Source organism: Ahaetulla prasina, chromosome 3 (genome assembly GCF_028640845.1).
Source record: "Ahaetulla prasina isolate Xishuangbanna chromosome 3, ASM2864084v1, whole genome shotgun sequence".
NCBI classification, from domain to species: domain Eukaryota; kingdom Metazoa; phylum Chordata; class Lepidosauria; order Squamata; family Colubridae; genus Ahaetulla; species Ahaetulla prasina.
In genome coordinates, this window is record NC_080541.1 from 83,951,044 (window position 1) to 83,976,905 (window position 25,862).

A 25,862-nucleotide genomic window follows, 5' to 3' on the forward strand; every position below is an offset into this window, starting at 1 on the left:
ACCAATTTTGGGCAGAATTTTCTGTCTGTCCCTGTTCCTATTTCAGTGACTTTCCCAGCACGCCTGACTTCCTGTTCACCCTCTGTGGCCATCCCCCTCCTTTTGCAGCGACCTTCCCAGTGTGGCTGACATCCTGTCCGTTCCACACAACTATCCTCCTCTTCCTATAGCAGGACATCGAATACTAGACAAAGGCTGAGTACTGGGACAAATCCGTGTATTAAAATGCTTCAAGAACAACAGGTTTTGAAACAATCGTGTATCAAGGTACCACTGTAAACATTTCTTAGACTTGTGAGAAAGCCTGAAAAAAAATGTGTCTCCTAGTGATGCTGTGCTTGCTCAAGTTCTTTTTTCTAAATTATTTCTGAAGCATTCACAGCCCTGCCATGTATGTTTTTCTTCCAGAAGTAAGATGGATAACAGTAATCAGATCTCTGACACTGATATACAGTGGATAATAGGGCTGTGCAGGCAGTACTGCAGGCTATTTCTACTGACCGCTGGCTGCCTGCAGTTTGAGTGTAACTGGCTCAAGGTTGACTCAGCTTTCCATCCTTCTGAAGTCAGCAAAATGAGCACCCAGGTAATTGGGGGCAATATGCTGACTCTGTAAACCGCTTAGAGAGGGGTGTAAAGTACTGTGAAGCGGTATATAAGTTTAAATGCTACTGCTATTCAAAGACAAAAAATGTCATAATACAGTCTTGCTTGAGGTTCTGTGTACTGAAGACTTTATACCCAGGCTAGGTTAAACTTCAGACTTAAATGTGATTAGTGTGGAGGATACCAAACTGAATCATAATTGTTGATTTTCCATTCTTAACAAATGTATTTTGAAAATAGGTGAATAATAAGTTTTACCAGTTGGGATCAATTTATTTCTTTTTTTAAAAAAAGTTTTTTTATATATTTTTTTTAAAAAACCACATACAAATCTTTGTTGAACAAGATATCAGTCGGGTACATAATTAAACAAATTTCAAATTTCACCCCCTCATTGTATCTTTTATCCAATGTTTCCCTTTCCCCTCTTCAAATTTTATTATCGCCCTTTTCTATCAAAACATCTATTCCATCCCTTTATCCTGAAAAGTATTTGATCAAATCTAGTTCCCACATTTTTTGTCCCCTTTCTTGCCCCTCCCTTCTTCATTAAACAAATTACAGCATAGGGATCAATTTATTTCTTGATTCATTTTACAATTTGTAAATCCTGCTTTTCTATGAAAATGCATAAATCACCAATGTATAATTAAAGTTTTAAAAAGTCATTACAGGTAGTCCTCAACTTACAACCATTTGTTCAAAGTTACAGTGGCACTGAAAAAAAGTGACTTATGACTAGCCCTGGCATCCCCATAATCACATGTTCAAATTTCGTCCTCTTGGGAATCAGCATGTATTTGCTATGGTCTCAGAGTCACGTGAATGCCATCTTTCCAGCTGACTTCTGATAAGCAAAATCAATGGAGGATGTCAGATATGCTTAACAACTGTGTGATTCACTTAACAATTGCAGTGATTCACTTAACAACAATGGCAAAAAAAACCTGTAAAATCAGGTGTGATTCACTTAACAACTGCCTTGCTGAGCAACAGAAATTTTGGTCCCAGCTCTGGTCATAAGTTGAGGACAACCTGTATGGCAATTTTAAAAATGAGAACGTTCTAAAATGGCTTCATTTTTTGTAAATTCTTCTAATCTTATGAATTTACTTCATCTGAATATCTGTAGTCAGAATCCTCTAATCCCTTTGTTTTAGGGTGGAGTTGGGGCAACTGAGTCAAACTGAGTGTTTATTGGCTAGATGCCCTTCCTGACACCTACGTGGAGTTCACAGCAGATATTTTTTCTTTGCGCTCTGATAGAGAAACATCTGCCGCTGCCTAGGATTGAACTCTCAACCTTCTGAGTGGGAAGTGAGCGTCTTCACCTCTAGGCCATCATGCTGTTCATCTGTAGTCAGAAAATACTTACTTGAATAATTTTTTCCACTCCTTGGAAACCATGCTTCTCAAAGTGTTCAGCTAGATTAAGGAAGGTGTGGCGTTCCAAATAGCAGCAATTACTGAGGACAATTAAAAGCCTTCGTTCCTAAATCAAAAAAGGATTCAAGAAGGGAAGTCCTTTAAGAAGAAAATGCACATACCAAACAGTTTGTCCTAATGGTATAAGAAAATGCAAATGCTAACCAGTTAAAAGTTTAAATATGATCTTTAACATCTTTATTAATTTTATTATATGTCCAGAAAAACCAGAACCTTTGACACATGAAATATTTACAACAGAGTATATAACATCACTGAATTTATATAAAAAACTATTCTTCCAAAAGGGAGCAGTTACTTAAGCTGCATCGTTCTTCTTATATAGAAATATAACAGGAATCATTTATCAAATGTATTTTGAGATTTGAAACATCAAATTTGAGCGCACACCTGCTTACCGATCAAACAAAGAAAACAGTGAGCATGGCAATGCAATCTGGACATCTTCCAGTCAGTACTTTATAACATCTTTGTTAGGAAGTGATAGCTTCTTAATGCTTCCTGTTTCCAGTTAAGAGTGGGTTGTTTCGTTGTTTTTTTATTTTGGAATTTTCCCCCCCACACTTCCTTGCATAACTCTTCTAGCTCAAATATATACTTGGCTCTCTTTGTATGCATTGCATACTTTATATATTCCCACAGATTTTCAGCAACATTCAATATTTTGAAAGCCATTTCAAAACAATCATCATTCTTTCCTATAAATACTTCATGATTAATTTTAAAGTATGCTTTGGATTATTGTCTTACTGAAATATCTAACCTTTCAACTTCGGTTTCTTCATCGAGTACTGAATACTATCATGTACAAGTTGATGTTTACAGTCTATTCTTCTTTCCAGCCTCACAAATATTTCTTGTGTTCCTGGACATTGAAAACCTCCAAAAGACAGGACTATTCTAATGCTATTCTACTGAAGTCTTTTCTTCAAATGCTTCACATTCCTCTCCCCCCCCTCAAATTTTTGTGTGGCTGTGGCCATGGTTGAATAGTTCAATTTTTGTTTCATTAGTCCAAAGAACTATATTCCTAAATGTTTCAGGCTTAATGGCTTTTTCTGAGGGGGAAGGTATAGTTTAGATAATTTATTTTGTGATGATTTCAAAGAAAAGGTTAGATCATGGTTATACATGTAATGCTTTTCTGTGGACCTAGAGATAATTACTCTAGTGTCAGCTAAATTTTTCAGCAGGTTCTTTCCAATGATTCATGGCTTCTGTTTTACAGATCTGACTAGTTGTGTGACAGTTTTAGCAGAGATTTTACTTGGTATTCCAGATTTTCCATTGCAGAAGGCGTTTTGGTTTTTTGCAGCTTTTTCCTACTTTTAAGTGTGATTTTCAAATACGTTGCTTAGAAGGAGCAAAGTAGACAGAAGAACCACCACAATCGGAGAGGGAAAGATAGCAGTATTTGTTCACCTGATAAAGTATCTAGCTAGCTAATCTTAATGAATCAATTATTTTTTTACCACCTTCAGCTTTGAAAATAGCAGAACCAATTAACTGCAAACGGGATCAAATTTCTGCATCTGCCGCATTTATTTTTTCCCATTCAACAAATGATAGGATATAAATAGTTAATATGGATTCAAATGTGCAGGAAGATGTCATTTAACTTTCTACCATGAAGTGGTTGTATCAGCTTCTGTCCATTTAGGGATTGATCAAACAGACAACTTAACCATAGATGCCTAAACTTCTGTGTACAACTGTATATGCAAATAAATCAACTGATCTGGAGTTATGAGCCAATTTAAGTGTTTGCACAAGCTTTTAACTAAAGCAGACATCTAAATTCTTGGCTAGCCAACCATGAATTTCTATTATATTACAGTTTGCAAAATATGCTCTGCTTGTAATATTTCCATATTGAAAAGAAATAAAATTAGTACAATATACAATAGAACATACCTCTAAGTGAATTATAACACATTGCTGAAATCATTTCTCTTAATTTGGGTTTAATGAACTGCAATAATACTTACTACAGATAAACTAAAATCTTCATGGATGCTTCCAAATAAATCTGAAGATGAGATGTCACCTGGAAGACTAAGGGATTTTGCAAGTAGTCAGTGATTAACCCATCTTGGAAGCGAATAAACCTGCCTTATAAATTTATATTTGTTTCCTAATAAATAAATGAGTTTTAACTGACATGGATTCTTTAAAAAAAAACAGTTAAATATATAGATGGAAGCTCTTATCTTCCATGCTAAAAGTTTTTAATTCTTTTTTTAAAAGAGGCCTGAAGTTAACGTAGGGTCATTTTTCCTTTGCACTTTGCATTTTTCCTGTATCAAAGAACAGGAATTCACTAGAGCTGGGTAGCGAATTTAAACATATAGTTATATAATAAAAATGGAAATTACAGTTTATGATTTGTCAAGCCTTATTTAAACAATAATTTTCCAAATGTTTGGTAATAAGAACCATAAGCTAACAACATAGACTGTTTGCATCATACTGTACTAAACATGGTTTGGTCAGTTTGATTCAATGTGAAAGTTGTTAAATTATTTAGGTATGTCAAATAAATGATACAAATTGTTTGTAGAATCTCTAAAATTAGTGATCTATGAATAACGTGTTCCTAATAATCATTTCAAGGTGAAATATGACTGAAAACTGGAAGTTTGCCAGATTCTAGAATTAATTACTGTCAAAAAAACTCATCACCAAATTATTTCACTTACTGGGTAGTATCTATATCACTGTCAGGCTTCGTACTCAGTTGCTCTAGGCAATCAATGAATACCTGCAAAAGAAATAAAATCAATATATCTGATACCATCATTTATTACAAGTAGTGCTAACGAAGCTAAGGAATTTACCGGTAAGTAGTATTTTCCAACCTTTTCACCTCTACAGAGTATTTTCTATTTCATTCAAACAGTTTAATTTTGGCTGAACTTAATTATCTTATTTGTTTTTAATTCTACCTCTTATTCTTGGTAAACTGAATAAAATTAACAGTTATGGCTTTAAAGATTACATCAATCCACAAGCAAAATGGAGATTTTATTGTCACTACACCTCAAACAATGTGATGATTTTCATTGCTTTCCTATACAAACATGTGTGTGTGTGTGTGTGTGTGTGTGTGTGTACGTGTGTGTCCCCCAAAAGAAATGGGAAGATATGTTGGAAACATGTATTCCCTAATTTATTTTTTCTTTCTAAGACAAACTATATAATATTTAATAGGTATTTCTTTCTTCAGTTCACCAATTCTCCATCTATATTTAAATGGATTTCATCTAACCCTGCCCTCAAACCAGAAACAGGTATGGAAAACAGAAAAATGGAAGTTCATAATAGCAGGAAATGTCGTATAACTTCCTCTTTCTTGTCCCCCACCCCACCCCAATATTTATTTTATATGTCTCTAAATCTCAAATACAAATGTTAACAGAAAAATATAGTATTTTGGATTTGACGGCAGAGATGCTTTGGTGTACAAGAGGTTCCCTTCTAACAGCTGTCTGCAGCTCTATAAAACATCTGCTTCTTTCCTTGGAATTGCAGAAAGGTGCAGAGACATTAATTTCTCTGCATGCTGTGAGGAAAATTTTTGGCTATGGATTTTAAGCACTGCATAGATCTAATGTTCAGGTTTCCACAAACTGAATGATTTTTTTAAAGACACTACAACTATAAATTGATAAGGTACTTGTAATGGCCTTATGTGTACCTCGAATCTGTATAACTAAACTAATTTCTCCTTCCATTCTTGTCCATCTTCCTCACATGCTATTTAAATCCTACATTTGTCTAGCCACTCTGCATCTGATACAGTGAACAGTAGCTAATGAAATCTTATGCCTTTTAAGAAAACGTTTCTAGTTGGGAAAGGTGCTACCACACTCTGTTCTTTTTCGCTGACTCATCCATGTACTCTGCTTGGTAAAAACAGAAATACTTCGCTATTGTTTTCTTTTGTCTAGGCATGCCAAGGTCAGCTAGATACTGTTTACATAGTGAACAAAAAATAAATCATCACCTTGGATCTGTTCTCAGCTGTCTAGCAACTTCATGCATTAAAAAAAAAACATAACCCAGTTTTTTTAGTAGTTGGTTTTAGCTAACTGTATTATTCTCTATAGTTCTAGATAACTGTATTGTTATCTACAGTTATCCTCAGTTATTCTGTTCAATACAAATTTGTTAATACTAAAGTTCAGTACCAGTGGCACAAGAAACGGATGATATTTATAAACAGTAACTTCTCAAGCACATGTAACTGAACAAACCTATTACTGTAGCAATAGCAATAGCACTTAAGACTTATATACCGCTTCATGGTGCTTTATAACCCTCTCTAAGTAGTTTACAGAGTCAGCATATTGCCCCCAACAATCTCGGTCCTCATTTTACCGACCTCAGACGGATGAAGACCCTGTTAATTTAGAGCCTTCTCTTAAGCCATACATTACCTGCATGATATTAATGCTCAGATGACACACATCTTCCTGTATTTTTGCCTGCTGAAAAACCTAAAGTAAAACAATAAGAATAGAATAGAATAGAATAGAATTTTATTGGCCAAGTGTGATTGGACACACAAGGAATTTGTCTTGGTGCATATGCTCTCAGTGTACATAAAAGAAAAGATACGTTCATCAAGGTACAACATTTACAACACAATTGATGATCAATATATCAATATAAATCATAAGGATTGCCAGCAACAAGTTATAGTCATACAGTCATAAGTGGAAAGAGATTGGTGATGGGAACTATGAAACAATTAATAGTAGTGCAGATTCAGTAAATAGTCTGACAGTGTTGAGGGAATTATTTGTTTAGCAGAGTGATGGCCTTCGGGAAAAAACTGTTCTTGTGTCTAGTTGTTCTGGTGTGCAGTGCTCTATAGCGTCGTTTTGAGGGTAGGAGTTGAAACAGTTTATGTCCAGGATGCGAGGGATCTGCAAATATTTTCACGGCCCTCTTCTTGATTCGTGCAGTATACAGGTCCTCAATGGAAGGCAAGTTGGTAGCAATAATTGGAACAACTGAGTGAAAAAGCCAAGCATTTGTCTTGCTCTTAACTAACAAACTGCAGCTACACAATGCACTCTCTAAATAGGGAGTGCAAATCACTCTCTAAAAGAAGCAATAACCAGAAACTAGATTTAATTTCTACCACATCTTTCAAGTATTATGCTACACAGACCTGGAAGGAGAACCAGTTACCTACATATTTTTTTAGTGGTTTCTCATTTTGAAATAGTCTTGGAATCAAATACTTATTTTGAAGAACAAGTTATTCTAATTTGCAAAAAAGGTAAACGTTTACTGAATATTTAATTATTTGACACGATATGAGTAGACTGCACCAAGTTTCACCTGCAAAGTGTACCTTTAAACTCTGCTTTATATTATTTACATTAAATGGAACAAAAGAAATGTCTTAAACATTACTTACGCTAGTCTCCCCAGGTTTACAATCCAAAACTCCTTTAAGTGACTGGATAGAATGTATAACACATTGTTCAAACTGTGATGGCTAAAAGGAGAAAGAGGAAACTGTTGATTACTTATAAAATCATTTATAAATTATAATTTTTTAATTGCTTATAAAATCACTGTATCATATTTTTTTAATTAATTATACTTTCAAATATTTGTCCACTTAAAAATGAAGAACTCAAGTGTGTACTACTTATTAGAATGTTCGAGTACACAATAATATATCTGAAATTGTGTGTAAATCTAATAATATAATGTCATCGAGGTCTCTGAAATAATTTAACAAACTTTTTCCAATATGGTGCCTTTTATTTTTCAGAATTCTTCATCCAGCAGAACCAATGTATTTAAAGAGGATTACATTAAGGGTAACTTTCATAAATTAGCTTTCATAGAAAGTGCTCATTAATTATAATCCTATTATAAAATATATACTACAAATTCAATGGGAACACACACTTTACTATTCCCTTTAACAATTCTGTGATTTAGTTTAAAATTATGGCCAACCATGAGAAAAAAACAGCCGGTAAAGGTGAATGACCTGGGATTTGACTCCAGATTTTCTCAGTATGATATTCTAGCTCTTCACTCCTGTGATGTTCCCCAATTCTTTCAGGTGTGGTAGCTCTGAGCCTACAGCTTCTAGTGCTGCCATTAGTTTGGTCTTCTTAAATAGATGGAACTTGATTTTTTTTCATATTCAATTTCCAGACATACCAACCCAAATTTAACATCACATCATATAATACCAATATCTGAAAAAAAATGGTAATTTACCCACCAAACTGGTTAAGCTTTCATTATCAACAATCCAATCTTCCTTCTCAGCCAATTTTTTCACATCTGTAAAAAAGCAATAATGTCAAAACTGTTATCTTCAGCATAGCATATACCTACACTACGAACTGAAATGATTTATCATTTAAGAATGTTGTCAATGTTATATTAAAAAATAACGGCAACAGTTTTTATACATTAAGCTTACAGCAAGAAAACTCAACCTGTATTGGAAAGATTGTGCATTAATTGTTATAATACCTTAGTTATGTTCATTACTTTGAGTTATACATAAAAAGACAGAATAAAAATGAAATAATAATAATGTATCTTGTTCATTCTACTTGAAAATGTTTTAAGAAGCAAAACCATTACTGAAATGAACGATTTCCATATTCTACATACTCTTTAATGAAAGACTATAGAACAAAACCATCACTAAGGTAAATTCAGAGGTACAGATAGTTCTTGTTTACTGACTACTCAGCCAGTGATTTTTCAAAGTTACAATGGTGCCAAATGAGAATTAAAACCAGTCCTCAAGCTTGGGAATAGCTCCAGTGTCCCCACAGTAATATGATCCCGATTCATGTGCTTGGCAACTGGTATGCCATTATAAGAGTTGCAGTATCCAAGAATCACCCGTTGCAACTATCACAGCTGGCTTCCGACAAGCAAAATCAACAGGGAAGTTGGCAGGAAGTTGCAAGCTGCAATCAAATGACACTGCACTTCACAACTGTGGTGATTCACTTAAGAACTGCAACTGGAACTGACATTGTAAGTCACACAATGTTTCACTGTACAACCCACTTTACACTTAGTGATGGAGAGGATGGTCCCAATCGCGATCAGTATGCAAGGACTATCTGTATGTGAAAATAAAATCACAGGAAAGAATTAAAAGAAAAACCAATAAGAGATCACCACTGATAAGAAATTTTCAAAAAAACCAATAACTACCTTCAGCTGTATGTTGCAATGTAATCATTACACAACGGACTCTCAGGTCAAAAATGAGATCCTGGATGATTTGAAGCATATCATTTGGTATTTCAAGTGCAGTAAGAGATTCATAGCTAAGTCTGGAAAGCCAAAGAAAAGAAATTTATAATGAGCCCACTTGTTTATTATGCGATTCTGATGTCAAAATATCCTCAAATGGGGTGTGTAATATGTGTGTGAATAGAAAAAAAAATCATCTTAGTACCTCCTCCAGTGGAGCCCTTTCTTTCAGCAATGCCAAACGCCTAGGAAAAGTCCCAATGATATTTAATACAATTGTAACTCAAAAAAATAGGAAACAAGAAAAGAACAGCAGCAGCGTGAAGTGAAATCTAGGTCTGAAAATGGCCACTTTCTTTATGACACAGCTCTCCCCATGTATAGATAAACAGTATAGTATCACTATCTTGTCAGCAGGCTAAGATGGTGCCAGTAATCTCACCCTCAGACTCTGGAGATATTCATACCTTTTCCTCCTATGAGTGCATATTATGATTTAGTTTCAAGTAATTTAGTAGTGAAAACACTAATGTTTTGAGTGCACAAACTTTTGCTTTCTGCCATAGCTGCATGACAGGACTAAAAGCCAACTTTCGCTGAGAGCAGGACGGACCGTATTTTCGAGTAGTTCCCAAGTTCTCACAATGTTTATCATATTTTTGGATTGGTCACCTTTGCCATATAGTCTTGAGTAGATGTTGACAGGCTGCAATTCTCAAACTCTGTCTTTTAGTACTTCCTTGACTCAAGCGTGAGGAATAGTAGAGGAATTTTGGGAGGAAATGCTTGGTATGGGAATTTAAAGTTGACAGTAGTCAAGGTTTTGGTTACCATCTTCAAAGCGCTCCATGGCTTAGGGCCCGGATACTTACGGGACCGCCTGCTGTTACCACATGCCTCCCACCGACCCGTACGCTCGCACAGAGAGGGTCTTCTCAGGGTGCCGTCCGCCAAGCAGTGTCGGCTGGCGGCCCCCAGGGGAAGGGCCTTCTCTGTGGGAGCACCTACTCTCTGGAACGAACTTCCCCCCGGTTTACGCCAATTGCCCGACCTTCAGACCTTTCGCCGGGAACTGAAAACTTATTTATTTATCCAAACGGGACTGGCCTGATTTTTAAATTTTTCAATTTTAAATTTTTCAATTTTAATTTTATTGGGTATTTTATATAGTCAATTGGACGGTTTTAATTTCGGCCTTTATTGAATAAGTTTTTTAATTGTTATTTTAGTGTGTATATTAATTGTTTTAATGTAGGCTGTACACCGCCCTGAGTGCTTTGGGAGAAGGGTGGTATAAAAGTTTAATTAAATAAATAAATAAATAAAATGTATAGTCTGAATTCAACAAAGCATATTTTAACAAAAATAAATTAATACTAAGTAAGATTACATGGCAATAAAAGCTAATGGAAAAAGGGATTTTAGATGCATTAAAAGCATAGTAAGCATAGAAATTTAAAGAAAGCAGAAGCAGTTAACAGAATGCACCAAGATGTTATGGAAATCTGAACAGAACATTTAACCGAGGGAAAAAGGAGTACATACATAAAGACTACAATTTGAATGGTAGGAACCTTATGTTCAAATAAAAGGAAGAGAAAAAAAAGAAATAGCACATCAGCTACAAAGCAAATAGGGAAATCAGGTAATAGATAACATTGAAAAACAGAACTACTCAACTCCAATTTTGAATTATTTTTTGAGGATGAGCCTTGTGAAGAGCTGAATGAAGGACTGATATTCATAGAACCATAGCTGAGGAATACTATTTGATTTGGGATGAATGTTGTCTTTAGGAAATATAAACTGAGCCCTGCAGTGATTAGGAAATATGTGAATAATCTGACTTAATTTCTACACATTATTTTTCAGAAACACCACAGAATATATAAAGTACAGGTAGTCTTCCATTTACAACAGTTCATTTAGTGACTGTTTGAAGTTACAACGCACTGAAAAAAGTGACTTATGACCATTGCAGCATCCCCATGGTCACGTGATTGACATTCAGATGCTTGACAACTGGTTCACATTTAGGACAGTTGCAGTGTCCGGGGTCATATAATAATCTCTTGTGACCTTCTGACAAGCAAAATCAATGGGGGAAGCCAGATTCACTTAACAACAGCAGTGATTCACTTAACAAATGTGGCAAGGAAAATTGTAAAATTCACTTAACAGATTTCTCACTTAGCAACATAAATTCTGGGCTCAATTGTAGTTGTAAGTCAAGGACTACCTGTACTTTGATTGGTACCAAAGGCATCTGCAGAATTTGATAGTTTTGTTAGAATAATAAAATGAGCATCATGATATTATGACACAAACTCAACTTCTTTGGAGCATGCAAAATCGCAGCACATGTGACAGAATTTGGGTCATGATATTCATTTTGTCTGTGTCCTCCTTACTACCTGCATCTATAACTCTGACTGGCATTTACCTGCAAAACAGAGAAAAAGGAAAACCCTGGAAGCCAAAATAAGACAATGTGATAAGAAATCATGGGAAGATGCTAGGGAACATCATCAAGTGATTGATGTTGATCTATAAGCTCATAAAAACAATGTAGCCAGTTCTGATTTGTTTCTATTTTAATTTCTTAAAATACAGATTTTAATACAGATTTTAGTAGACCGTGGGAATTAAGTGGTAAAACATATTCTGATTAGCAAATTAGTTAACTATGGACCCACAGATGGATACTCAAGGGACACTGTCAATACTTCATCAAACAGCTATGAGGTAGAATAGAATAACAGAGTTGGAAGGGACCTTGGAAGTCTTCTAGTCTAACCCCCTACTTAGGCAGGAAGCCCTAGACCACCAGGTACTAATGAGCTCAGTACTCTTCAATATTCTATTCATGACTTGAATGAAATTATGGAGGTAAATGCTTATTTGCAAACTTGTTGGCCTAGCTAATATTCTTGAACAGAGATTCCTAAGGAAGTTGACTTTTCAGGGTGATAATAAGCACATTTGAAGGGAGTTAAAATTTTGGAAATGTCTGAGGGTCACTCTGAGATGTGACTTGCACTCTACTTGGAGAAACCAACTTATCCAAGCAAAGCCTAAAACATCTTGTGTTGCCTCAGTGTAACCCTTATGACTAGATCACTATCAGAACTTGCTCTTGCTCTGCCTAAACAATATAGTTCCATATATTATATAATGGTCAGCTCCAACTTGGAGTACTGTGCTCAGTTCTCACACTACATGAATGAAAGATTCAGAGGAATCGTAACAGATGCATTTGATCAGTGGTTTGAAAATTAAATCACACGAGAGAAGACTGACGGGATTAGTTATGTTTAACCTTGACAAGAGAAGGATGAGGATGAGATACAACAGCACTTGTTAAGAATCTGAAGTGATATCACACAGAAAATAAAGATCAGTTTTAATTATCTCAGAATGTAGAACATGGTTTGAGGTTAAAAGGAATCTATCTAATAGTCAGAGCAGTTTGATAGTGAAGTTTGAAATGAATTATCAAGAGAGATAGCAAGATCATCTTCAATGGATGCATTCAAGTGGAGGTTTGTCAGAAGATTTAATTTTGATTCCAGCATTGAGAAGGAGATTGGACACAATTGCCTAAATGTCTTTTTATAATTCTGGCATCCTATTTTTGTGGGTACTTTGTCTCAATCAGATCTGTAGTTTCATAAACTCCAAATTATTTGGGTCATACAGAATATTCAAAACTGGTTCAGAATAGATGAGACTTGCTGAAAGAAACCAAAACTGATACTGATTTAAGATCAAACTAACCTAACAGTTTGAATGACATGGGGTAACCACTGACTAGAAAGCTCAGGTTTCATGTCCCAGCCACCATATTCTTTTAGTTCATTTTCTTCAAGGCTGAATGGAAGCAGAGCGCCACGTATCAGTTTGACCTGTGATTGCATCACTTGCTGAATCATCATCTAGGACAGAAAAGGAAAGACATCATGTTGAGCAATGATAGTTGTACATAAACCATTGTATATGGAAACAAAGGAACATTTTCTTTGATAAAACAGTTCATTAAGTTCTGTCAGGATTGGGTGAAGGTAGCAGCAATTTGAATAACTTAATGTGTGGAGGGTAGTTTTTTTATTAGCCAATCTAATATTAGTCAATCTGTTTAAATGCTGTGTTACCACAGAAGAGTTTTTGGCTGGGAAATTAGTCTTGCTAAGTTTTCATTCTATAATCAGACAACTGCCAGCAGCCAAGAAGTGAAACAGAGATAGGATTTATATTGGCAAAGGTTAACAAAAAATGCTCACACATAATAGGGTTCCGGGAACCAATGAGGCTAAGGTACAAGTTAGGTCTAGGGAACAAGACTAGGGCTCTAACAGCTGGACACAGGAGCACATTACATGAAGACACATCCAGCACTGCGTTATGTCCCATTAACCAGAATGGTATTGCAGGTTTTAAGCCTATGCCATAAAGCTCAATATGGATTCCATGTGTATCTGGGAACAACAGGTTTGCTCAGTAGATTATCACTACAAACAACCTTCACTCTAAACCAGGAATGTCAAAATCATGTCATCACGGTGGCATCACGTGACGTATCGGGACTTTTCCCCCCTTCGCTAAACTAGGCATGGGCGTGGCCAGTGTGTGATGTATCCAGCCCATGGGCGGGGAGTTTGACAGCCCTGCTCTATATTCTTGATGTTTCTGCACCTTTTAGCATACTAAATCTGTACCTGCTGTCATCACTCAGTGAATATAGAAGGCGTTTAGGGACATCCTGATTGGAATCTGGATTGCAAGTTTTTATTCACTTGTTCTGCTGGGTCCTGGATGGGTCCTTCATCAATTCCCCCACCCCTCAGGCTTTTCTACATCCTTTGAGGTTAAGCCCTAAGGGCCACTGCATTCAAATGCAGTTAAAATATTAACACACAAGGCTCACTCCTAGTTTAAAAATATTTAAAATCATTTCTGATTTTCAAAAACCATCTAATAAATGGATGCCTGCTCCCTTACCTTGAAATCATTTTGCCTCTGCCTGGCATTCTTCTTTGATCTTTCCATTTGGCCAGATTTTTCAGCAGTCTTATAAAAGAAAAAGAGATGCCAATTTTACCACATTAGTATTATCAGGAACACATGAACTATTCTATGCATTCAATTTTAGTACCTACAAGGGTCTAATTACTGTAAGGATTTTGCAGCAAGTTGAAAAGAGTCTTTAAAACAAGATTAATGTTCTAGCATGCTTTAATAAGTTCAAAGTATATTAAAAATATTGTTTTAATATACAGTACCAACCATCCTTTCAGCTTTCCAAAGAACTAAATGTAGTCTGCCTACTAAGAATAAACCAAAGCATATCCTCTTCATTTAGAAATGTTTAGCTGAGCAAAGGAAGATACATTTTGAATATATAGCAATTCTCTATTTTGGTGAATTCCTGATTGTGTTACAAAAGCTAGACCCCAGGTCATTAATTAGGGGAATCAAGGGAGAATGGGACTGGTTAATTGAAGTTATTTTTTTAAAAATATGGGATTAGATTAGATGATCTTTGTTTCTTTTTAGATCTACAGAATCTAGGAACATTATAAATATATTCACCAAACTATTTCCCCTCTTCACACTTTTTTCAATTTTGTTGAATAGGTTAACCCCTTCCTGTAGAAATTTCTGAGGTAAGCCCAACGGTTACAACTTGAACATTCACCACATTTATAAACAACTCTCTTCACTTCAGTTACTAACTTTCTAAATCTAGTAAAACCATGATAATCCTTAACTGATTTTTAAAAATATGCAGGTCATCTTTACGAGTAGTGAGACTAAGTCATTCAGCTTCTTTATTACTGGTTTTTTCCATGATTGCTCATTACTTCCATGACTAAATTATATCCTATGTTGAACACAACTTTTATGAGAACCATTATGTCTGTGTTCAAGTGGCTTCTTACTTTTAAAGTAACACAAACAAGAGAAACAGCTGGCCAAAATGGAATCCAACATTTATATATTTTTGCACTACTTCCAAGCATGGAAACATTTTAAAACAACCTTAAATCTTTAAAACAAGTTTGAATATTGAACTTAAGCCTGGATATCAAAGAATTGGATATAAAAAGCAGTCATCTTCCAATTCCTTAGCCCCAGGTGTCCACCAATAAGGCACGCACCTTTTTTTAGCCTCTTCATCTGCCAGACAGAAACACAGTAGAAAAAGCAGTTAATTTGAATTTGCTGCTGTGCAACTACCATTCAACTCTCAACACTTGATAGAAATGGCTGGGTAGAAGAGTTGTCATTCTTTAGGTGATTGTATAAATGCTGGCAGATTGGTAATAAAGGAGAGTCCTGTTTTATCAGTATTATACAGGATGAGAAGGCAAGTAAGAGTGATAAAACCTGGAAGCTGCTTAGTGTCATTTTTGATGCAGAAGGAATTGCAGAAGCAATCTATAAAGGAACAATAATATATTTATATTCTATTTTCCTTCTCATATTTCAATCTGCCTGCAATTCCCAAATCAATTACAGGTGAAGAGATGCGGATTGGATTATGGACATCTAGTGAAGATTATAGAAGTTTGAATCCGAGACACCCGCTCCAACTTCTCTGACCAGTTAGTTCTTCCTTAGGTTTTCAGAAAATTAAACACCTGGTTTGTTAGCAAAAAATTATAACAAGAGATTAAATCACACTTGATCTTTAAGCAAAAGAATGTTTGAATAGGCCCCATAAACTGCATATTGTCTAAGTATTTGGGTCAATATAAAAGGGGTGAAAAACGATATTGCCATAGGTCTATACTATAGGCCACCCAACCAAACAGAGGAAGTAGATGAACTTTTTGCTAGTCAGCTAACTAAGGTATGTAGGAAGCACATCACAGTAGTAATGGGGGATTTTAACTACCCTGACATCAACTGGGAAACAAACTCTGCACCAAGTGGAAGATCCAACAGGTTCCTAACAAACCTAGCAGACAACTTTGTTTCCCAAAAAATAGAGAAGGCGACAAGGGGATCAGCCATATTGGACTTAATTCTCACTAACAGAGATGAAATGATAGAAGGAGTTGAAGCTACAGGAACCTTGGGGGCAAGTGACCACGCAATATTGGAATTCGACATTAAGCAAATACAAGTAGTAGAACAAAGTCAAACTAGAGTCTTGGACTTTAAGAGAGCTAATTTCAATAAACTTAGAGAGAGCTTGAGAAGGATTCAATGGATGAGAATCCTCAGGGGGAAAACAACTCAAGAAGCTTGGGAAATTTTGAAAAGTGAGATTATAAAAGCACAGTCTAACACAATACCAATGAAGAAGAAAAATAGTAGATCTCAAAAGAAACCAGCATGGATGCATAAAGAACTATCTGACAAATTGAAAGACAAAAAGGACAAATATAAAAAGTGGAAAGAGGCAAATAACTAAGGCAGAATATCAGCAAATAGCCCGAGCCTGCAAAGATGAAGTGACGAAAGCTAAGGCTCACAATGAACAAAGGCTAGCGACAAAAGTAAAAAATAACAAAAAAAGCTTCTTCCAACATGTTAAAAACAAGAAAAAAAGTCAAGGAAACAATCGGCCCATTGCTGGGAGAAAGTGGCAAGAAGATGACAAGCAACAGGGAGAAAGCAGATCTACTTAACTCATATTTTGCATCTGTTTTTACACAAAAGGAAAAAACAATCCAACCTATCAAAAACAGCACTACAAAAAACAGATTAGAAACACAAGTTAAAATAGGGAAGAAAATGGTAAGTGAACACCTGTCTACCCTAGACGAGTTCAAATCACCAGGACCGGATGGATTACAACCCAAGGTTCTGAAGGAACTGGCAGACGTGATCTCAGAACCACTGAACTATATCTTTCAAAGATCCTGGAGCACAGGGGAGCTGCCAGAGGACTGGAAAAGAGCTGATGTAGTTCCCATCTTCAAAAAAGGAAAAAAAACAGATCCAGGAAACTACAGACCTATCAGTCTGACCTCAATACCGGGGAAGATTCTGGAAAAGATAATCAAGCAACGAATCACCGAACACCTAGAAGCAAACAAAGTAATAACCAAAAGCCAACATGGGTTTGTCAAAACAGATCATGCCAGACTAATCTTATCGCATTCTTTGACAAAATGACAAAATTAGTAGACCAGAGGAATGCTGTTGATATAATTTACTTGGACTTCAGTAAAGCATTTGATAAAGTAGACCATAACCTACTACTAGATAAAGTAGAAAATGTGGGTTAGACAGCACCACCACCAGATGGATTCGTAACTGGCTGACCAACCGCACTCAACGTGTAGTCCTCAACGGAACTACATCCACATGGAGGAAGTATGCAGTGGAGTACCCCAAGGCTCTGTTTTAGGCCCAGTACTCTTCAACATCTTCATCAATGACTTGGACGAGGGATAGATGGGGAACTCATCAAATTTGCAGATGACACCAAGCTGGCAGGAATAGCCAACACTCCAGAAGATAGGCTCAAGTTACAGAAAGATCTTGACAGACTTGAACATTGGGCTATCTAACAAAATGAAATTCAACAGTGAAAAAGTAAGGTTCTACATTTAGGCCAAAAACAAAATGCACCAGTACCGTATATGTGGTACCTTGCTCAATAGTAGTACCTGTGAGAGGGATCTTGGAGTCCTAGTGGATAACCATCTAGATATGAGCCAGCAGTGTGCAGCAGCTGTTAAAAAGCCAACACAGTTCTGGGCTGCATAAACAGAGGATAGAATCAAGATCACGTGAAGTATTAGTACCACTTTATAATGCCTTGGTAAGGCCACACTTGGAATATTGCATCCAGTTTTGGTCGCCACGATGTAAAAAAGATGTTGAGACTCTAGAAAGAGTGCAGAGAAGAGCAACAAAGATGATTAGGGACTGGAGGATAAAACATATGAAGAACGGTTGCAGGAACTGGGTATGTCTAGTTTAACAAAAAGAAGGACTAGGGGAGACATGATAGCTGTGTTCCAATATCTCAGGGGCTGCCACAAAGAAGAGGGAGTCGGGCTGTTCTCCAAAGCACCTGAGGGTAGAACAAGAAGCAATGGGTGGAAACTGATCAAAGAAAGAAGCAACTTAGAACTAAGGAGAAATTTCCTGACAGTTAGAACAATTAATAAGTGGAACGACTTGCCTTCAGAAGTTGTGAATGCTCCAACACTGGAAATTTTTAAGAAAATGTTGGATAACCATCTGACTGAGATGGTGTAGGGTTTCCTGCCTGGGCAGGGGGTTGGACTAGAAGACCTCCAAGGTCCCTTCCAACTCTGATGTTATGTTATGTTATGTTAAATACCAAATGCAAATACTCTTACCTCACTAAATAAGCTTCCATTCACATAAGAAATCCAAAGTTTCCAGAAGTTGGGAAGCTGGCTTACTACAAGCTTAGTTAACTTTTCGACAAATGCTACTTGCTGAGGAGTTTTAAATCGCCAATCTGAAAAAGGTACAATACAAGATACAAATTCATTATTAGAACATTGTTAAAGAGGAATTGTATTTGTGATTGACATTAAGGGTGGTAATTCATAAATGCTAAAGAAATAAATATGCTAAATAGGTTAAATAAGACTTGGCACCACACTGCTTCACTTTGCAAATTTAAGTATCACAGAAGTGCTCATAGTAAGCGTTTAATTGACTGACATTTGTGATTCAAAATAAATTAATCCAATTAGCTGCTCTTTAAAAATCTGATGTCAATATACTTAAATACAGCCAAATTAAGACTGAGATAATGAGAACAGACATTTAACTGGCGACCTCCTAATTCAAAGTTTTACCTAATGTATTACGCCAGCAAGGCAAATATTCTTCCATGGTTTGCAGAATGGAAAGGAAAGGAAATCCAGCACACAAAACTGCAAAGTGATCACGACTGGACTTACTTTCATCACGACTGGACTGAGTGCTACTGCCTCTTTTCAACGAGGCACTCCGACTAAGATGGCCAAGTGAAGATGGGCGAACTTCACCATCCAGATCAAGCAGTGGACTATGTATCAATGGATTGACTAAATGGGAGAGTATATTAATTACTGGTGTTAGTTAATACACAGTTAATATCCTTTATAATTTGCTCTTATCACTAAACAAAAAAACTTGCAAATAATTCTTGCAGCTGATTACAACGAACAGGATTGGTTTTGTTTAATCATATATACATACCCTAATATAACTCAGCTCAGGAATTCTAATGTATCTTAATACGCTACTTGATTGAATTTCTTATACTCAGCAAGAAAATAAAGAAAAAAGTCTGTTACTAAAATGCACAAGAAATAATCTAATAATCTATGCTTCTGGTACCGTTGAAATTGCTTCAATTTTTCAATTTCTAATTGTCAGAAGGGCTGCACATAGTGTGAGCGCCTTATTGTTCACACATTTTTGAGTTAGTTTATCTGCCAAATGAAAAAAAAACCCCACAGATTAAGATAAAAGTAGTATCTCTGCCACTGATTACAACAAACAGGATTGATTTTACATATCCCTACATACTTATCCCAAATCAGGAACTCCAATATATCCTAATATGCTGATATTTGAGTGTGTTTCTTATAGTCAGGAAGAATTGGGGAAAAATTGTAATTAAAATGTACAAGATGTAATTCTATAGTACCTCCATATAACATACATACCTGTGCATGAAAGTCCCATAATTTAATTTCACATGGTGATATAAAAAAAATGAAACAAACATTAAACCCTTTAATCTTTACTGTTCTCTGTGTTAGAAGGTCAAGTACTGAGAGGAATAGTTGCCTTCATAGTCTTGCTTGTCCATTTCTAATGAGCATTTGCCTGATTTAATGGAAACTGGAAGTTGAATTAGGTGATTCAATCTAATACAAGTGTTCTTGCATGTGGTACTTTAAAAAGTCCCATAATGTAAACAGGTGATAAGGATACCAAGGAATTCCTTGAAATATCAATCAATGAAACTTAAAGCAAGGTTAAAGTGAATTACTGAATGAGCCATTTTTGTCTGTTTGGGGACCACAATAAGAGCTTTTGACTTTTCCAAGGATTACAAGAGAGTATGGTGGTAATAATAGGACATCATTATGGAAAATAGGATCAAATCAAATCCCCGAGGTTATTTTGATCTTTTATACCCCACCTCCCAACTAGAAAAATCAATCCAACTGTGGAGGATTTTTTACAGAGTGCTGTGCAGGTAGTCCTCAACTTACAACAGTTCATTTAGTGACTATTGAAAGTGACAACGGCACTGAAAAATGTGAGTTATGACCATTTTTCACACTTACAGCCATTGTAGCATTCCCATGGCCACGTGATCATAATTCAAGACGCTTGGCAACTAACTCATATTTATGACCCGGGGTCATGTGATCCTCCTTTTGTGACCTTCTGGCAAGCAAAGCCAATGGGGAAGTCAGATTCACTTAACAACGGTGTTACTCATTTAATACGTGCAGTGATTCACTTAACAACTGGCATGAAAGGTCATAAAGAGGCAAAATTCACTTAACAAATGTCTCCCTTAGCAACAGAAATGTTGGGCTGAATTGTGGTCGCAAGTCGAGGACTACCTGTAATAAATTGCTGAGGCCCAAATAGTAGGTGGCTAGAAGACTAAAATCTTCTCTCCCCAAAGCCTGTTTAGTGCCTCTACCTACAGCTTTGAGGCAGTAGCTTGATAGTTTCTGCTGCTTACCAACCATCTTCTAGGCACCATCTTTCTTACTGTCTATAACTCTCAAGTATAAGAGAGTTAAGGCTTTCAAACTGACCATTAGAAGACCAAATTGTAATTAAAATGTACAAGATGTAATTCTATAGTACCTCCATATAACATACATACCTGTGCATGAAAGTCCCATAATTTAATTCACATGGTGATATAAAAAAAATGAAACAAACATTAAACCCTTTAATCTTTACTGTTCTCTGTGTTAGAAGGTCAAGTACTGAGAGGAATAGTTGCCTTCATAGTCTTGCTTGTCCATTTCTAATGAGCATTTGCCTGATTTAATGGAAACTGGAAGTTGAATTAGGTGATTCAATCTAATACAAGTGTTCTTGCATGTGGTACTTTAAAAAGTCCCATAATGTAAACAGGTGATAAGGATACCAAGGAATTCCTTGAAATATCAATCAATGAAACTTAAAGCAAGGTTAAAGTGAATTACTGAATGAGCCATTTTTGTCTGTTTGGGGACCACAATAAGAGCTTTTGACTTTTCCAAGGATTACAAGAGTATGGTGGTAATAATAGGACATCATTATGGAAAATAGGATCAAATCAAATCCCCGAGGTTATTTTGATCTTTTATACCCCACCTCCCAACTAGAAAAATCAATCCAACTGTGGAGGATTTTTTACAGAGTGCTGTGCAGGTAGTCCTCAACTTACAACAGTTCATTTAGTGACTATTGAAAGTGACAACGGCACTGAAAAATGTGAGTTATGACCATTTTTCACACTTACAGCCATTGTAGCATTCCCATGGCCACGTGATCATAATTCAAGACGCTTGGCAACTAACTCATATTTATGACCCGGGGTCATGTGATCCTCCTTTTGTGACCTTCTGGCAAGCAAAGCCAATGGGGAAGTCAGATTCACTTAACAACGGTGTTACTCATTTAATACGTGCAGTGATTCACTTAACAACTGGCATGAAAGGTCATAAAGAGGCAAAATTCACTTAACAAATGTCTCCCTTAGCAACAGAAATGTTGGGCTGAATTGTGGTCGCAAGTCGAGGACTACCTGTAATAAATTGCTGAGGCCCAAATAGTAGGTGGCTAGAAGACTAAAATCTTCTCTCCCCAAAGCCTGTTTAGTGCCTCTACCTACAGCTTTGAGGCAGTAGCTTGATAGTTTCTGCTGCTTACCAACTATCTTCTAGGCACCATCTTTCTTACTGTCTATAACTCTCAAGTATAAGAGAGTTAAGGCTTTCAAACTGACCATTAGAAGACCAAATTGGGGGGGGGGGAAGTAAACTAATTTCAACAGTGCCAGAACATAGTGAGTGGAGTGCTTCCTTTTATCACTTTGGAAGATAAAGCAGTATCTGACAAACAAAATCAAGCTTTATTTTTTTAAAAATATGAAAGGTAATTTTCTAACTGCAGCTATCAAAATGTAAAGCATCCAATGTGGAAAAAGATGAATTGCAGATTGTAGAGAACCAGGGAGAATCGGCCTTGAAGGAAATAAGCAAGCTGTTAGATAAGCAAAGAGAATGGAAACGTTTCTTAAGTCCTGGGAAGGAAGATCATGTTCAGAAGAGACTCTGACAGGGTCCTGAAATTCAATTCAATTCAATTCAATCCAATCATCCATCCATCCATCATAAGTTTTTCCCATGGAGTCAGTTTCCTGATCTGATCTACCCAAGAGTAGCCTCTTTCAAGCCTCACTGGGCATTACCTCTCCTTCTCCGTAATCCCAATGAATCATGGAGGAAATTGCCTTAGTTAAAACACTAGCTTCCACACATATCAACGTAGGGTTAGGCCGTAGTCAAAACATCAGCTAAAAATTTTCTTAAAAAAGAAAAATGTAAAGGAAATCCACAAGGTGGCACCAATGTGCTACAAATGATGCATTCTCTGACAAATCTCTGAATAGGGATACTGGGCAGGTTATTACTATTGAATTATTATTACAGATTACCAGAAGTTTCTAAATAAAAATTCTACTTTCATAAATACAGTCTGAGATTTGACTGTGGATGGACATTAAGTAACCAATCCCATAACTTGTCCAGAGAAATAAAAGACATTAGATTGAGCTCAACACACCAAAGTAACGTCAAAAATTGAACAAATTCCTGACTTGAATTAGGAATATATGCATTTATCTATTTTCAAAGAAACAGAAGCTTCCTGAAGCCAATGCTTCAATTATCTACATTTTCCGGTTCCTTGGAGATTTCAGTATGTTAACTGCAGGCTCCTGGGATGACAGAAAATCCTGCTCTTTACCAAAACTGTTCCACTTGGATTTCTGCTGAGTTCTATCCTTTGTACCAAGACCAAATCTTTCTAAATTTTAGCAGAGGAGAGGCTGGGGGGTAATCTGTCTCTATAACTTGACCAAGGACCATCTTTCATTCCAGAAATGTGTACTGTGCATCTCAGAATACAATCTGACATCAGGTCTCTGCAAAGCTTAAGAAACCTCTTTTGTCTGTTTAATTCACAATTCTCTCAAAATGCGTCCAACAATTTTAGCTCCACCAACTCTGGGAGGGAATTCCATATATCCTAGAATAATATCTGTGAGATTAGGTACACACAAAATAGAATATTACTTTACTAAAGATTCTATGCTACACTGAGCACACACAAAAATGAGGATAAGTGCAGATTGTAAAAAAAAAAAGTTTTTCCAAAACTAGTAGCATAGTTATTCAAAGCCGAACCACATCTTATTCAATAAAGATATGAAAGAGAAGCAGCTGAAATTCAACACGTTGGCCAACATGAAACCAATCTCTGAGTCTGGGTCTCAATAAATTTGTAGTCATTTGAAAGAACAGCTTTGCACTTTAGGAGTGCTCTTTATGAATCAAAAGAAGTATCTGTTGAATATGTAAATTTTGGCTATAAGTACAGAATGAATGAAACCATGGGGATTAATATTTCTAACAAAGTGAGAATCAAGATTTGGAAATTGAAAGTCTATTTACCAAACTCATCAAATTAAAGCAGCTCCTGCTTTAATGCACTGAAACAATACTGTTTTCTTTAACAGGTTGGATTTTTCCCTGTCCATCAAAAGGTAAACTGAGTACAGTGGTAATGAAAATTTGAAGACTTCAATATGATGTGTTTCAAGTTCCTTTGTAAATTTGTTTTGGCAAAAGAGAACTAAATGTTGGAAGAACCATCTCTAAAGTTTTGATAGGTCTGGTTTGAAGAGAACATGAAAGATTTGAGTTCCATAAAGGCTTAAATATCAGCAATGTGGGCTCTTTGGATTATTCAAATATTTTAAATTGCTTTAGATTGGCATGCAGTACATGTGCTCATGTACACTTGATACTGAAGAATGTCGGTATTATTTATATTTTAATTTCCTTTGTTAATAATTTGCAGGACAGTATATTTTGAAATGTATTAGAAATGATTTAAAAAACTTTTACCTCAACACAGATGTTCCTGTCCTTTTGTTCTGTAACAAGACATTATACATGTATATGCAGAAACATCTGGAACTGGAAGTGATGGAATTGCATGAACATTTATTCATATATCCAGGACTGTCTTTTCATCTTTTATATGTATTAAATAGAGTGAAATACCACTCTTCATCACCTACTCATACTACTCTGCACCACTTTATATAATTTTCTTCCAATCCTGCTTTGGTATCACAGCTGTACCTAGAAAACTAGTATTTATAGCAAGATAAAGTAAAAGATGGTTCAGGACTTCATCCTCTATTTAATGAAGTAAAAAAAAACCCCATCCTTGCTTTATACATTTATAAAGACATGAATGAAACACATATGTACCATATCACATCTAGAAGATTCCTTGGCTGGATGTACATTTTCTGCCAACAAGTAAACTTGTACAGCAACTCTATGACTCCCTCTATCAGGCATATGAAGCCTTTGCTTTGAGAGAAAGTTTAAGACACTAATAGATTTTTGAATATATTCTAGTCTAGTCATTCAGAGGAGAAAATTTCATTTATATTTGGGGTTGACTGAGTGAATTTATAATATTCAAAGTATAAGTGTTTAATTAAAGTGACCCTTTAATTTATTCAGATATTACTAATATGCATTTAATACTACATACAGATTTTAAAATTGGATTTTATGCAGTGATAAAATCTAAACTTTTTTCCTACCGGTTCTGTGGGCGTGGCTTGGTGAGGGGGGGGTCATGTGATTGGGTGTGCATGGCTATGTGACTGGGGGATCAAAAGACAGAAACTCACTAACAATGTCCTACTGGAGCAGGGTTGGATCAGGGGTCTCCAACCTTGGTCCCTTTAAGACTTGTGGACTTCAACTCCCAGAGTTCCTCAGCCAGCTGGATTAGATGACCTCCAGGTCCCTTCTAGCCCTGGATTATCCTCTGAAGCTGTGTCTAGTGTCAGGTTTGTAGTCCTTCCTTCCTCTCCTTTTCCCTCTCTTTCTTTCTTTCTTTCTTTCTTTCTTTCTTTCTTTCTTTCTTTCTTTCTTTCTTTCTTTCTTTCTCTCTCTCTCTCTCTCTTTCTTTCCTTCCTTCCTTCCTTCCTCTCTCTCTTTCTCAAAATAAGCACACCCCCATTTTTTGCCTAGAAGGCTTCAGCTTTTTTCTCTTTTAAAAAATACTTTTAAAAGTAAAAAAAAAGCCTCTGACGAGCAGGCACTTCAGTGGGATTGTCAGAGCCTTGTTTTAACCCTTTAAAAGCATTTTTACAACCTTTTTGGCTGAAAAGGATGTTAAAAAAATGCTTTTAAAAGTAAAAAAAAAAGAGGCTCTAACGATCGCGTGTCTCAGTTGGACATGGGATTTTTGCTACCAGTTCTCCTAACCACCTGCTGCCATTGCTACTG

The 25,862-nt window shown here is 36.1% G+C and overlaps 1 protein-coding gene across 3 annotated transcripts in view; it reads right to left on the minus strand.

Moving 5' to 3' along the window:
* Nucleotides 1–25,862, minus strand: part of EXOC2 (exocyst complex component 2) — a 94,524-nt gene that overhangs the window by 23,528 nt on the left and 45,134 nt on the right. For all 3 annotated transcript variants that reach the window (XM_058175030.1, XM_058175028.1, XM_058175029.1), the window contains exons 12-22: nt 19,215–19,340; nt 18,639–18,763; nt 14,311–14,379; nt 13,090–13,247; nt 9,271–9,392; nt 8,312–8,373; nt 7,484–7,564; nt 6,492–6,551; nt 4,752–4,813; nt 4,041–4,107; nt 1,982–2,098 (exon numbers count right to left, since the gene is read on the minus strand). In XM_058175030.1, the coding sequence (XP_058031013.1) occupies nt 1,982–2,098; nt 4,041–4,107; nt 4,752–4,813; nt 6,492–6,551; nt 7,484–7,564; nt 8,312–8,373; nt 9,271–9,392; nt 13,090–13,247; nt 14,311–14,379; nt 18,639–18,763; nt 19,215–19,340 (1,049 nt within the window). The remainder of the gene's footprint in view (nt 1–1,981; nt 2,099–4,040; nt 4,108–4,751; nt 4,814–6,491; nt 6,552–7,483; nt 7,565–8,311; nt 8,374–9,270; nt 9,393–13,089; nt 13,248–14,310; nt 14,380–18,638; nt 18,764–19,214; nt 19,341–25,862) is intronic.